The following is a 14,792-nucleotide window of genomic DNA, read 5'->3' on the forward strand; positions in this document are numbered from 1 at the left end:
AAATTAGGGCTGTTGTACAGTCACTTCAGTGTGAAGACATATCTCAAGAAGTATCTCGTTGAATCAAGAGAAGGGTGTCTCCTTAAGTAGAGAACATCTCTAAGAGAAGAAGAAACATATCTCATCAAGAAGCTCACATAAGCAAGGTCTATCTCTAGACAAGCAGCAAAGAAGGAGGACGAAGTGTTGGGGAGCAAAGTGCCGGAAGAAGGAAGTCTATGTGCCGACGAAAGTGCAGAATAGAGGAAGGACTTGACTTGTGCTTGGAGGACATCCTAGTCAAGGGTCTAGGGTTTGGCATTGATCAATAAGAAGCTTCAATAAGAGAAACTTACCAAAAGGTTTTCCTCTCTAAGAGAGAGAGGTTTTGGCCTTGGCAGAGAGCCAACATTTGTGTTCTTGTCTTCATGTTTTTGGTAGCAGTTTGATGAAACATACACACTAATAATAAGAAGAAGATCAAGCTAAGATAATTGTAAAAGTGCTTCACAAATTGTTATCAAGTCAAGAAGAATCCTAATATACATACTAGTCCTTGATTCTTCAACATGGGCGAGGGTGAGATTTGAGGATTGAAGAGTTAAATTGTAATCTTGTTGTAGAGATAATTAATAAAATTAATCAAGAGCGCTTTCCATTACATTTACTTTACTTGTCTCTTGATGGTTTGAGTTTTCATATGCAAAGTCTATTCTAAAAGCAAGTATTGTAACCCTTTCAAACAAGTGCTTTCTTTTCATGCTCCAAGTCTAATTGCATATTTATGTCTTGGTTTAACACCTTTCTGTTACACTTGCAAGTTAATTACTAATTGTTGGGTTTTGGCAAGATATGTTTCACATGTTTTGATTCATAAAGTTGATTATCTCAAAAACATTTTTGTATCTTGCAATATCTTGTGCTAACAATCTTTTGTTTACATTTCAGGGTTACTTTGCTTTTTCTTTTGAGAGCATTGCATTTTACTTTGAGCAAATATATCTTTAAATTGTTGAGCAAATTCCTTATAAGGCACTGGTTTTATGGTTTTTCTCATGTTAATGATTGACATTGTTATTTCAAGTTGCTCACATCATATTTGCTCATAAATCCTTAAAAGTAATCCATTTTCACTATAATACTCTCTTAGAAACTCACATCTTTTAACTTAACTTTTCATTAGGGACCACCCCCCTTAGCTAACCTAAGAGATAGCTCAAACAGAGAGAGTCGGAATTAGTGTGACAACCTAAGTTGCAGGAAACGTGGCCCTAGGGGGCGTTTCGCCAGGGGAAACGAAACGAAATGCGTTTCCCCGTACCGTATGGCCTGGAAACGCGTTTCCGGCCGTACGGCCACGTTTCCCGAAACGGAAACGTGGCCGTACGGCCGGAAACGCGTTTCCAGGTCGTACGGGCCACATTTCCCAAAAAAAACATTTGCTTTTTAATTTTTTTTTTCTAATGTAGATCTCGTACATTTGTTTGCCCTAGTGTTCACTGTTGATATGCAGTTCATGGTAATGTTAAATTCTTAAAGTAAAAGTGATATTCTCCTTTATTTTTCATTTTCATCCTTTTACTTAAATTTTTAACATTACCATGAAATGACTCAAGATGTTTGAGAGTGGTTTCGCCGTCATTGGATTTCATATGGAGAAAGTAGAATTTTAGATCTTACTCAAAATCCAGCAGACTTATCTGTTTTTCAGGATTGGGGGGATTTCAATGTTTCCATTGGATTTTATCATGTACTAGGGTATGGAACTTGTATTTAATCGAGAGAACAAAGCCCTCTATGCAGGGGAGACTCCCAATAATCAAGAGAATGTAGGGTACTAGGGTATGAAACTTGTATTTAATCAAGAGCACTAAGGTCATTCGACTATGTAGGAGGAGACTCCCAATCAACCACGAGACAAAAAATTAGAAATTTCTCGTCGCTGATTTTGGATATTTCTATTTTCATTATGTGATTATTCATGAGTAAATGTGATGTAAATTTAGATACTTATAGTCTATGCATTGACAATTGACAATTTTATCATAATGTAATAAATTAGAATGTATCATATATGCTTTATGATTGCACATATTTCTTAAATTCCTAATATATATATATATATATATATATATTCGCGTTTCCCGGTTTCCAAAATTTGGGGAGGTCGCGTTTCGTATCGCTTCCCGTTTCGGAAACTCGTACCCGTTTCCCCGTTTCGTGCAACCTTGGTGACAACCCCTTCTTTGAGTTCCCTGCCACCAACCACACCTTATGGGGTTGAAGGCTTTTCTCACTAACTTGTAAGTAGGTGTAGGCGGCAGGTGATAACAAGATGGAAAGTGAAAAGTGTTTAATGGAAAGTGTTAAGCATGGAAGGTATGTTCACGCTACTCAACCTGATTCCCTAGAAGTACCTAGCGGTCTAGCTCAATGGCACACTTATCCAAAAGTAATTATGTCTCGGTAGTTAGAAGTAGTAACATGGAACATCCTTACTAAGTTAAAGGTGATAAAGAATCTATCTAATGCTGACATCTACACAGTAAGACGAGACCTAAGCATCATTTTTAGATGAGGAGGTTAAGCAATGAAACCATACCAACCACGAATTGAAACAACATGAAATATTATCTAGCACATCAGAGATTAGGCGTATGGGGAAGTGATACACCACTGTGAATGACTGATGAGCACATGACTGTAATTGATGAATGGAAAATAGCGGGTCTAGACTGATAAGAGAATCTCGTTCAAGCAGCAACAAGTCACAACAACTAAGTGTGCCTCTAAGGGGGTTGCCTGAAGGGCAACGTGCATTGTTTTCATGTAGGATGAGGAGTGGCAACATATGTGGTTTCTATGTGGATGACATGTGGCAATGATTACTAATCTAACCTTAGGTGCTATGTCATAAGAGAAACCTTATGCGCCTTGTCAGGTAAATTTAACAATGGCTTAATATTTATCTCCATATCACAGTTCTATTTTTGGTAAGTCTATTATTCTTGGCAAAGTGAGGCGCCCTTCTTCTAGATTCTTCTTTGGCTAAATTAAAAAATTATTCAAAAAGAAAATATAAATTTAAACAAGACAACCTTGCATGAGGAAGTATTATTTTAATATTTTTAGACAACCAGACTTTAGTTTATCTTTAGTCTAGTTGACACTACATGGAGGGTGCATGAGCTTGGGATAATTTTAGACAGGGTGAATTCACTTTATTTTTGCATTTTCTTCAGTTCAGAGTGAATTAAAGATGACGCATGAAAGAGGTTGAGGAAGGTGCACGACTAGGTTAATTTTGGACCAGCTCTTGCATGAGCTAGGTGTCCTTAATGAACTCAACAAATCTATAAAGGGTGGGTGCAGAGTCATTGTTAATTTGCGTTTTCTGGAGCAGCCAGCAGCGTTTCCTCTTTTTAGTTCTCGTTTTCTCGTTGCTGTCTATGCTTTCTGTTGAGCTGACATATTGTGATCAATCTTGTATTTCATCTTCCTGATGCAGAGAATCTCGACCAATACAAAGATAAAGTTTGACTATGCTTTTCTCACAGCTCTTTAACTTGTTGATGCAATATTCTATTTTTTGCGTAGTTCTGTGGACAGTTTTCTTCTATTTTGATCATATCAATCTCCTAGAGTGCATGTTATTTCTTTCTTTCCGCTCATATTATGCTGTTGGAAGTTGAAATTCTCTCACTTTAAGTATCAAGTCTTTGGTTGCTTGTATCCATCCCAGGGGGCATTTTCTATGTACATATATTTTAAGTGATTCTGGTGGATCAACATTAGGAACGTACCCCTGAGATTGGAAAAGCGTCAATCTGAATGGAGAAGCAGTGAGCATTTTCTATGTGCTAATTTCTTATACTAACACATATATTTAAGTAATTCTGGTGGATCAACATTAGGAACATCCCCCTGAGATTGGAAAAGCGTCAATCTGAATGGAGATGCAGTGAGCTAGTGATCCTTGGGCTTATTGCTTATTGTGCCAAGAGACGCTCTACAGCCCAGTATAGGAGAGATGTGTAGGTGTAATGTAAGAAAGTTTGTAAACATTTTTACATGTCTGCTTAATATGTTGAATTTATATTAATATGTCCAAAATACCTAAACGAATGACAAACATTTACATGTAGGCTTAACATGTTGAATTTATATTAATATGTCCAAAATACCTAAACGAATGGTAAACATTTACATGTTGGTTAAAAGTAATTTAGAGCCCAGTATGGGGGAGATGTTGTAGTGTCTGTAAAAAGTAAAAAGTAATAAAAATAATAAAATTCAATTTGTTAAATTGTAATTTTGTTGTTATTAATAAAATTACAAATAATTTTTTAGATAAAAGAAAATCATAATATACATATTACATTAAAATATGTAACTTATAAGTAGCAACAATAAGTTAAGATCCATTTTACCTTATAAAATAAAATAATGATTCTATAACCATATTTAAATTTAATTAATAAACACAAAAACTTTAATACTTAAAATAAACTTACAATATGAATATAGTAATATGTTTAACCATGGATATTCACATCCACTTTGCGATAGATATTATTAACTTGTAAATAGGCTTTGTTACAATACCATGGGTCAATACCATGGCTCATCAATAAAACATGCCCAAAAACCATCTCTCATTTCACAATCAGAATATTTTATTTGACTTTAATTTTATAACATTTTTTTATTAAATCTTAAAGAAAAAGGATTATAATTACTTTTGAGATATATTTACACCTCTATCACATTAAAATATATAAAATACAAATAGTAGATATAAATTAAGATCCATTTTACCATATAAATTAAAATAATATTTTTGTAGACATATTTAAATTTCATTAATAAGCACATAAAAACTTAATACTTACAATATACCTATATTTTTAACCATGGATATTTACCCCAACTTTACCATGGATATTATTAACCATACCATATCATTGGCCAATATGATGGTTCATCAATATCACATGCCCAAAAACCATCTCTTATTTCACAATCAAAATAATACTTACAATAAAACAAGATTTTTAACCATGGATACTCACCCCACTTTACTATGGATATTATTAACCATACCATACCATGGGCCAAAACGATGGCTCATCAATACCACATGCCGAAAAAACACCTCTCATTTCACAATCAAAATATTTTATATATATATATTTTATAAATTTAATTTTATTACATTTTTGGGCCGAGAGACACTCTCCATCCTAGTATGGAAGAGATGTTGTAATGTTTGTTATATTATGTTATCTAAACATTTTGACTTAGTGAAACTACATAAAAATAAAAATTAAACAGAAAAAAGTAAAATTAATAATTAAACCAGCCTAGATCCATTTTAACTCCGGATCTATCAAGCTCGGAGAGGAATCAAATCTCTCGAGGTGCAAACATTTCTTCAAGTTTTGCACTCAGAAAAGAGTTTTGCACCTCGAGAGATTTGATCCCTCTCGACGCTTGATAGATCCAAAGCTAAGATGGATCTAGGCGGGTCAATTATGACTCAATTTTCTTTGTTGTCATTCTTTTCTGTGGCGCATCTTTTAGTGATAACATATGGCTACAATGTTGGTAGTGGAATTATTTTGATTGATAATGTTGACTTTTTATAAGACCAACAATTTTTGCTATTTAGATATCCATTAAAATATTTTATCTTTGGGCTTCTTACGTGTGAACATACTACTGTGTCTTTAACTTAGATTAGTTAAACTTACTCATGGTTGGGCATAATCATTTTATTCTTCCTTCATGTGTGTTTGGTATTGGAGTTATTTTGATTGTAATCTTCATCCCTCTGATTGGGTTACTAATTACTTGCCTTATCATTCACTTGGAAGGAGTTATCTTTTGTTGTTATTGTCTGATATGCTTTGCTCTTTGTTTCTAAGAATGTTTTCCTTATGTCTTCAACAGTTCTTTTGAGGAGTGTGAACATAAAATTTTACAATCTATTTAATTTCTATATGAAACTGAGATTGCTATTCATTATCTCCAGTCACTAGAGGCATTTTGGGTACTTTTATTGAATAGGTGTGTCAATTTTATTATCACAAATAATCTTGTTTTGAAGTCATGTTCATCCTCTCGTAAAGTTTGAGATCATGCATGTTGATCACTTACAGTGTGGTTCTATTGGAATTAGGAGGCAAAGATTGGATGAGGTGTGTGTGGAGAGGTTCCCGCAATACTCTAGGAGTATGATACAATCGTGGATACTTCAAGGTAAATATTTGTGTTAAATCGTTTGCACATTTGTACTTCTAATGGACATATTTCATATAGTTATTCTTGATAATATGCCTGACAATTAAATATTATTTGTTATTTTAAATTGAGGAAGTTTCCCTCTCTCATTTTGGGAGAAATCTAAAAACTGAGGAATTTTGACCCATAAATTTGAACGGATATAACTTCTGCATACGATTTTTAGAGTTATGTCATATAACTAGATTAGCCAGACTTGGAACTGGACTGATACAGTTTTTCCTAAAATTTCAACTCAAGCCAGAGCTGAGTGAAGAGCCAGTAAAACAACAAATATATAATATTTTCTCATGAAAGATACATCCTGGGGAAACTTGCTGAGCACTTCCCCTCAATTAAAGAATAGTACCCAGTGTAAACCTAATTTTGTAGGAGCTCAAGGCTTTGTCAACAAAGGGCTGAAGGCCATTACAAAAATATATAATTAAGAGCTCCAGAATTGAACTTGGGTGGGGAGGATAACTCTCCTCACAACTGCCTTAGCTAGAGCCAATTGACAATATACAATATATTCAAAATTTGTTTTAAGAAGTGTATATATTCATGTACATAAATATAAATCCAGCCATTAGACACCAAATCTACAAATTTAGCTGATTTATATTGCATGTAAGGGCACAAATAGCAAAATTACATCAGATGTAAGTTCTGAGGTACATCAATGTAAAATTCCTACAGAAAATACATTAACGTCAAGGCTATAAATGGCCTATAAAGTCTAAAATTCATCATTATATAATCAAATGAATACATATATCATCTGGAGGTTGGCTCATTATATTGAATGGGAGTCTAGGGATCTGAACTATCTGAACTTTGCTTTCTCTTGCTGAATGGATTTAATAATGGTTTCCATTTGATGGTTTAAATCAGTTGGCAACACTGGGCAGCCTATAGGCTCCAATCAGTTGCCACCATTCAACAACCTATTCCCCTTCTAGTTTCAATCTTAGACTCCCACAGTTCCCAGTTCTCAGTGCATAGGAATTAGGTGTACAACATCTTGTCGTACTTTGCATATAGCTACACTGCAGAAAAAGTTATGAAGTGTGCTGAAAACTGAAAAGCACCCCAATTTCTATCTTCTCAATGAGAGGTTTGATGGCTTTGATTCCATCACCAAACATTTTGAAATGAAGGTCCCATTTTAACTTTCAATATTAAAACTTAAGTTATGAAAGTAAAATATAAGTAATGTTAAATGTCATTATTAACATAATGTAAATACAATTTACAAAAAGGTGGTCGACTGGACAACATGACTAGAGCGAAGTTAATTGATTGTAAAGTTAAGGGGTTAATTTTTTTTTGGTAAGTTAGAGTTTCCATTGCTTTGTCACAAAATTGTAAAATCCCTGAGGGGTTATCTGTCTCTGGCCTGCTACTGGGGAAACTAGACTAGACAATATAACTGTTTATCAAGCAGCGTCCAAAAATGAGCTAAGTGTATCAACAACAAACTAAGAAATATAAGAGTTGTCCCAATAATGGGAAAACAGCTGAGAATATGAAAGCCAGTACACCAATGTAATAGAAGATAGCTGTCCCTAGATGTGGGAAAACCCAGCCAAACAAATTGTAACTGAAGCAACAAGAGATCTAAATATCATAGAGATAATTTTAAATAAAAGAAACCTAGTAATCATGAAGATAAAGAAGTGGCCAGATTGATGGGATGTTCTGCATCCTTGCAGTGTGTTGCCGCTGCTGGGCCTAGAGGTGAGCCCATTTTGAGGTGAGAAAGCCTTCCCTCGACATCCATCAACAACAGCTTCAGTACATCCGACTTATGCAGAATATTGCCACTGGCCCCTTGTCTGTTGACCAACACTTTGCCCAAGGGGAGCTTTATGTGCCAGTATAAGTCCACAGTGTAGAGATAGTGATTCTGTTTATCCCCGGTATTCCTAGTGTCAGGAATCTAGGTGGCCAGGCCATCCATCACCTGAGAACCCAAATACCCTGTCTCTCATGGTTGACCTTGTACTCAACTGCATTAATTTCAGACTGAATCTTAGGGGGTGTATGGGCCTAATAGTGTCGTGTAAAGGCCTCAACATGGAACCGAGCATTTGAACCCTCGACATTACCGCTTCCTCCGCTACCTCTATGACTTCTGGCTCTCTAGCGGGTCATGATGGTTGAAGGAAGAAAGAAGTGGTTTCGACAAAGAAGCCTCAGAGCTAAGGGACAAATGAAGTGTGGGCTGAAGGAAAGGTTGATAAAATTCCCTCCAGGTTAATGAAGGCCGAGTCAAAAACCATTGCTGTGTGCGCTCTTCCAACTCTCAACTCAGACGAGGGTGAGAGGAAAGCTAGAAGGTGTGCCCAGTTGAGGACTAGAGAAAGGAGCAATTGCAGCCTATTGCCTCAAAAATTAAAATCTAGCCGGTTTTGAGAGAGGGTGTTGGGCTGCCATATTGTCCCATTTTTCACCATCCTAAACAACCATTTTCAGTCATTTATCACACTTCTTTGCCCATCTATCACCTATCTTGTTGTGTTTCTTTGTGAATATGCCTCATTAAGCTTGTGAATATTAAAGTAGTTAATTATCATTATTGTCCTTTATTTTTGACAATTTAGAAAGGATTATTGTTCGTTTTGCTAAATGTTCCCAATATCGTTCTAGTGGTTCCTATGCAGTAATAGTAACGACCTTCAAGGTTGGCATACTTAGTACTTACACAGCTCCGGAGGGTTTCCGAAACACGGATTATATTCCTAGGACTGTTAACATGGATTTGTGTTACCTAAATCATACCCAAGTCTCAACTCCATTAGGGTCCAACTCATGATCTATAGTTCAAACAACTCAAGCCAAGAATAATTGGGTGACCAACTTTAGACGCGATTTGCAGACAAACAAAGATGAATATTGGAAATCTGCGACATGAGTTTTTCTTAGAACTTCTTCAATTAGGTGACTCGCAAGCGGTTTTTCCAAAAATTTCATGGATTGGATGCTATGTGCGGTTCCTTCAGGCACATCTTTCTTGTTGTGGTTGTTGACAGACTGCATCCCAAACATAGCAACTAGTTATCAACTGAAACAACTCCAGCCTATTCTAAGATGATTTTATGAAATATTAACCTATGTAATCATATTTCAAATTGTTTTCGAACTAAGATCCTCCAAAACCAAGCACACACAATATCTTGTAAATTTGTCCATGACTTTGACAGTCTAGATTTGGGGGAATTAGTTCTAATTCGCCCCTTGCTATTTTGTTGTATATATGTATGGACAAAGAGCAAGCTAGTGTTAGAAGTTAGGTTAGAAGGGGGATGCATCATCATTCTCAGACTCTGCATCTTGTAACTTCATTTTCAAAGCTGATGTAGTCTTTGGCAGTTCGTGGCCTATCTCTGAATTGCTAGTTTGTGAGCTGTGAATCACTAGACCCCTGCTAGGGAGGAAGGGACCTCCTCTTTAGCAGGGGTTGTTGTGTTAGTAGAAGTAGATAGTCATTTCATATTTTGTTCTTGTTATAATTTCAATTATCACTATTACAAATTCTTGTTGATACATTGATGCTACTGGTGGTTAATTTAACTTGCATGTCATTAACGTAGATTGCTTATTTGCTAAGTCACCTGACACGGGATTCGGGACACGTAGGATTCGGGATTCGTGGTGTCGGATTCGGGACACGCTGACCCCCGGAACATGACACGTTAGGACACGTTATATATTATTTTATTAAAATATATATATATATATATTAAAAATTAGTTATTAGCATATTTCTTACACAAATTTTAATTAATGATAAAAATTTATTGATTTCAAACGTAGATCTTCATCTATAGCTATTAGCATGCATAGTACATACAAAAGTCAAATAAATGTCAGTGGTACTGGTCACATAAATGATAAATAGAACTCAAGACAGAGTTTGGATAAGTAGGGAATTTGGATCCCTCTACAGTTCGTATTACAGTGGCAGCAAAGGATATGACAGTTTGGATTGCATCACACTGCACAGTCATACATTTCAGTACTATAAAGGTAACCAGTCCACAGATTCGTTACTATCTCAGGGATTTTGATTCGGTCCTCACAGTGGTAGGAACTATCTCAGATTTGATGATTACAGTATTGTTGTGATAAGGGTTCTATACACTTATAGCAATAGGAATACAGTTAAAACTTACAAGTCATTACATCTATTACAGTGGCATCGTGGCATCAAATGTATACAGTAGCATCGCACAACAGCATCGCTCTATAGTAAAAATAAGTCTCGACTCTCAGCAATGTAGAAGTCTATTGTATAAATGAGTTCTTGTTTCTGCTGCTACAGGGCCGTGATTCGGTGAATGAAACCTTTGCGTCTTTGCCAAATCGCTGTTTCCTTTGCAATTGCCGTCAAATGGGAGAGACAACAGCGCATTTAAACCTAGCAGCAGCCCGAAAAACGAATCCGAAACCAGGACTCGATTCCAAAATTCGTGACACGTTATTCATTTTTTGAACACGCCCAGGACACGACGTACCAGAATATGACACGACGAGTCCTTGCAACATGACACGTGTCAGGACAGAATCGTGTCCGATTCGTCCGATTCGGGATTCGTCCAGGGGTTTGGACGAATCCGGTTTCATAGCTTATTTGTTAGCATATTTACTCCTGGATTGAACCCTACTAACTGTGTGCTGCTACCATTCAATTGCTGCTACAAATTTATATTTCGCTGAAGATACATAATATTATTTAGTAGCCATTACATCTGTTGAAATATGTAACTAGGTTCGGTCTTCATAATGACATATGTAATCGCGATTTATGTATTTGATGTGAAGTGAAAAAAAATTTATTATTGTCATTCTTAAAGCATGCGTTTCATGCTCAAGGTTATTTGATTTATAGGTCAAGCACCCATTGAGTGCTTCTAGGGCTTGTCTTTGAGTCAAAAAGTCATAAGAGTCATTGTCATGTATGGAAGACCCTTTTGGGCATGTTGCATATTGTAAAGGAAAATTTGTTTGAGTCAAATTGAAGTCAAAGACCCTCAAAGACCTTGTCAACTAGCAGTCAACAAGTCAACCTATCATCTGTAAAGTCGACCTCCTAGAGAAGACATGTCGGCCTATTAAGGGTATCCAATAAGCCTATATATAAGATAGAATCGTTCACATTTCAGATCACTCATTCAAGCACACAAGAAGTTCGTACAAGCACTAGAAGAACCAACGAAGGAGAGGAGAATAAGAAGAGGATAAATCAAACTGTTTTCTAGGCTATTTTATGTCACACGTGTGAAATAATTAGGGCATTTGTGATTGCAGTAAGGCCGAAGAACAGAGTTGTCAAGAAGTCACTATTTGGTGTCAAGAAGCCTTACAATTCAAGTCGAGTTGTCTAGAAAGAGGAGGTACATCAAGTGAAGAGAGGAGAAGGTCATTTCAGCATTAAGTCCACCCACACGTGCGAAACTGCAGGAGTTACAGGTAGACAAAAATTGCAGTCCTGAAGTGGTAGCTGAAGTTCTGAAGTTAGGGCCGAATAACAGAAGCTCATAAGCAAGTTTGACTGATGTTGAATTGGTGAAAGAAAAACTCATCAAAGTAAGGTTTGACTTGGTCTTGGTCAAGGGTCGTAGGTCGTGGAATTCATCATTTGAAGTTCCATAAGAAGAGAAGAGTTCTTATGGGTTTTCCTCTCAAAAGGAGAGGTTTTGGCCCTGGATGATAGCATATATCTTGTGTCCTCTTGTCTCACTGTTCTTTATTGTTTGGTATCTGTTTGATGATAAGAACACTAATTATAATCAAGTGAAAGAAGAAGCTGATCAAGTTAAGTATAAACATCACAAGCAGTTATCAAAGTAAGAGAAATCACCTAATCTAGCTGCCCCTAGATTTATCAACATGGTATCAGAGCTAAGGTGACAAGACAAGGAAATCAAGGAAGTCAAGACATTAAAGAGGACATAAAACCATCAAAGGGAGCAAACTAAGAAGCATCTAGAAGGACTGTCCATCACATCACAAGGATTAATTCATCACATCTCAAGGAAAAGAAGATCTCAAGAACCTTCCTCCATTCAAAGAAAGGACTACACATTTGAAGCATCTTGGAGTTTCCATTCCAAGAAAGCAAGAAGAGGCGTTGCCATCATGATCAATGAATCATATGAAGTTCATGACATCGAAAGGAGCAACGCCACAAGTAGTTGATAGTACCATGATCTCCACCAAAGAGCAGATAGCTGCTGTTGGTAACAAGTCCCTGGGTAAGAGGGAGCTTGGGTATATTCCTTTTATAGGAATGAGTATATCTTCCCTAATTTAGAGGGAGAGATAGACACATCATTCTTGTCTTTTTGTTGTGAAGAAAGAATGGAGGATTGGATAAGCATCTGAGATTGATTCCGATACTCTTTGAGGATGTGTTATTCCAAGATAGGAATTGTGCTAAAAGGACATACCCTGTGAACACTCGGGTGGGGTATGTGCCTTGAGGGACAATGATGATGGTGTCTATTGGTCATTGGTCTTGCCAACATTGTGCTATGATCTTGTTGAGAGATAGAGCTATCAGTCAAGGCCTTCCTATGTGACAATGCTGGTTGGCATGATGAGATGCACTCGTAGAAGCTAAGAAAGTTGCTTATGAGATGGCTTACCAGTTCGATTCTTCTTATGAGAATTCTTCAGTTTGAGAATGTCCAAGGACCTTGTGTGGATTAAGAATACCTCCCTAATTAAGAAGGAGTGTTGAAATATGTAACTAGGTTAGGCGTTCATAATGACATGTAATCATGATTTTATGTATTTGATGTAAAGTGAAAAACAAAATTATTATTGTCGTTCTTGAAGCATGGGTTTCATGCTCAAGGTTATTTTATTTATAGGTCAAGCACCCATTGAGTGCTTCCAGGGCTTGTCTTTGAGTAAACAAGTCATAAGAGTCATTGTCATATTTGGAAGACCCTTTTGGGCATGTTGCATATTGTAAAGGAAAATTTATTTGAGTCAAATTGAAGTCAAAGACCCTCAAAGACATTGTCAACTAGCAGTGAACAAGTCGGCCTATCCATTGTGAAGTTAACCTCCTAGAGAAGACATGTTGGCCTATTAAAGGCATCCACTAAGCCGATGTATAAGATATAAGTTGACCACATTTCAAATCAATCACTCAAGCACACAAGAAGTTCGTACAAGCACTAGAAGAACTAGTGAAGGAGAGGAGAATAAGAAGAGGATAAATCAAACTGTTTTCTGGGCACTTTACCTCACGCGTGCAAAATAACTAGGGCATCTGTGACTACAGTAAGGACGAAACACAATGTTGTTAAGAAGTCATTATTTGGTATTAAGAAGCCCTAGAATTCAAGCCAAGTTGTCTAGAAAGAGGAGTTACATCAAGTGAAGAGAAGAGAAAGTCATTTCAACATTAAGTCCACCTACACATGCGAAACTGTAAGAGTTACAGGCAGACCAAAATTGTAGTCCTAAAGTGGCAGCTGAAGTTTTGAAGTTAGGGCTAAAAAACAAAAGTTCATAAGCAAGTTTGACTGATGTTGACTTGGTGAAAGAAAAACTCATCAAAAGTTTGACTTGGTCTTGGAGGGGTCTTGGTCAAAGGTTGTAGGTCTTGGAATTCTTCATTTGAAGTTCTGTAAGAAGAGAAGAGTTCTTGTGGGTTTTCCTCGCAAAAGGAGAGGTTTTGGCCTTGCTGATAGCCTATATCTTGTGTCCTTTTGTCTCATTGTTCTTTCTTGTTTAGTAGCTATTTGATGATAAGAACACTAATTATAATCAAGTGAAAGAAGAGGCTATTCAAGTTAAGTAAAAACATCACAAGTAGTAATCAAAGTAAGAGAAATCACCTAATCTAGCTGTCGTTAGATTTCTCAACATGGTATCAGAGCTAAGGTGACGAGACAAGGAAATCAAGGAAGTCAAGACATTAAAGAGGACATCAAACCATCAAAGTGGTCGAGCAAGCTAAGAAGCATCTAGAAGGACCATCCATCACATCACAAGGATTTCTTCATCACATCTCAAGGAAAAGAACATCTCAAGGACCTTCCTCCATTCAAAGAAAGAATGACTACACATTTGAAGCATCTTGAAGTCTCCATTCCAAGAAAGCAAGAAGAGAGGTTGCCATCATCATTAAGGAATCAAGGTGATCTCCCTCACTTTGAATCAAGAATCACATCTCAAGCATATTTGAAGAAAGACATCCCTAGAAGAAGTATTGTCATCTTCAAGGAAGCAAACATCATCCATCATCATCAAAATGAAGAAAGCATCAAGTTGAAGATATCACCATTAAAGGAGCATCTTCACTTGACAAGTAAGTATCCTTATATCTATGTCTGAATCTACTATCAAAATGACTTCATTTTGCAAGGAGAGCAACAAACTGGTTGGGTCATCAAATTTCCTTGCATGGAAGAAGAGGATAGATTTGATCCTCATAGAGAATGAAGTTATTGGGCATGTTAAGGGTTCAATCGCCAAACCATCACAAGAAGAAGCTCAAGCTTTATCAA

General features: G+C 36.5%; 1 protein-coding gene across 2 annotated transcripts in view; it reads left to right on the forward strand.

Annotated features, from left to right (window-relative positions):
- Window positions 1-14,792, forward strand: part of LOC149183571 (bacterial hemolysin-like protein) — a 398,103-nt gene that overhangs the window by 75,117 nt on the left and 308,194 nt on the right. For both annotated transcript variants that reach the window (XM_089418766.1, XM_089418767.1), the window contains exon 3: window positions 6,161-6,240. In XM_089418766.1, coding sequence (XP_089274892.1) covers window positions 6,161-6,240 — 80 coding nt within the window. The remainder of the gene's footprint in view (window positions 1-6,160; window positions 6,241-14,792) is intronic.

Source organism: Pinus tabuliformis, chromosome 3_2, assembly GCF_031772625.1.
Source record: "Pinus tabuliformis cultivar Carrire ecotype Pingquan chromosome 3_2, CPIR1, whole genome shotgun sequence".
Classification (NCBI taxonomy): domain Eukaryota; kingdom Viridiplantae; phylum Streptophyta; class Pinopsida; order Pinales; family Pinaceae; genus Pinus; species Pinus tabuliformis.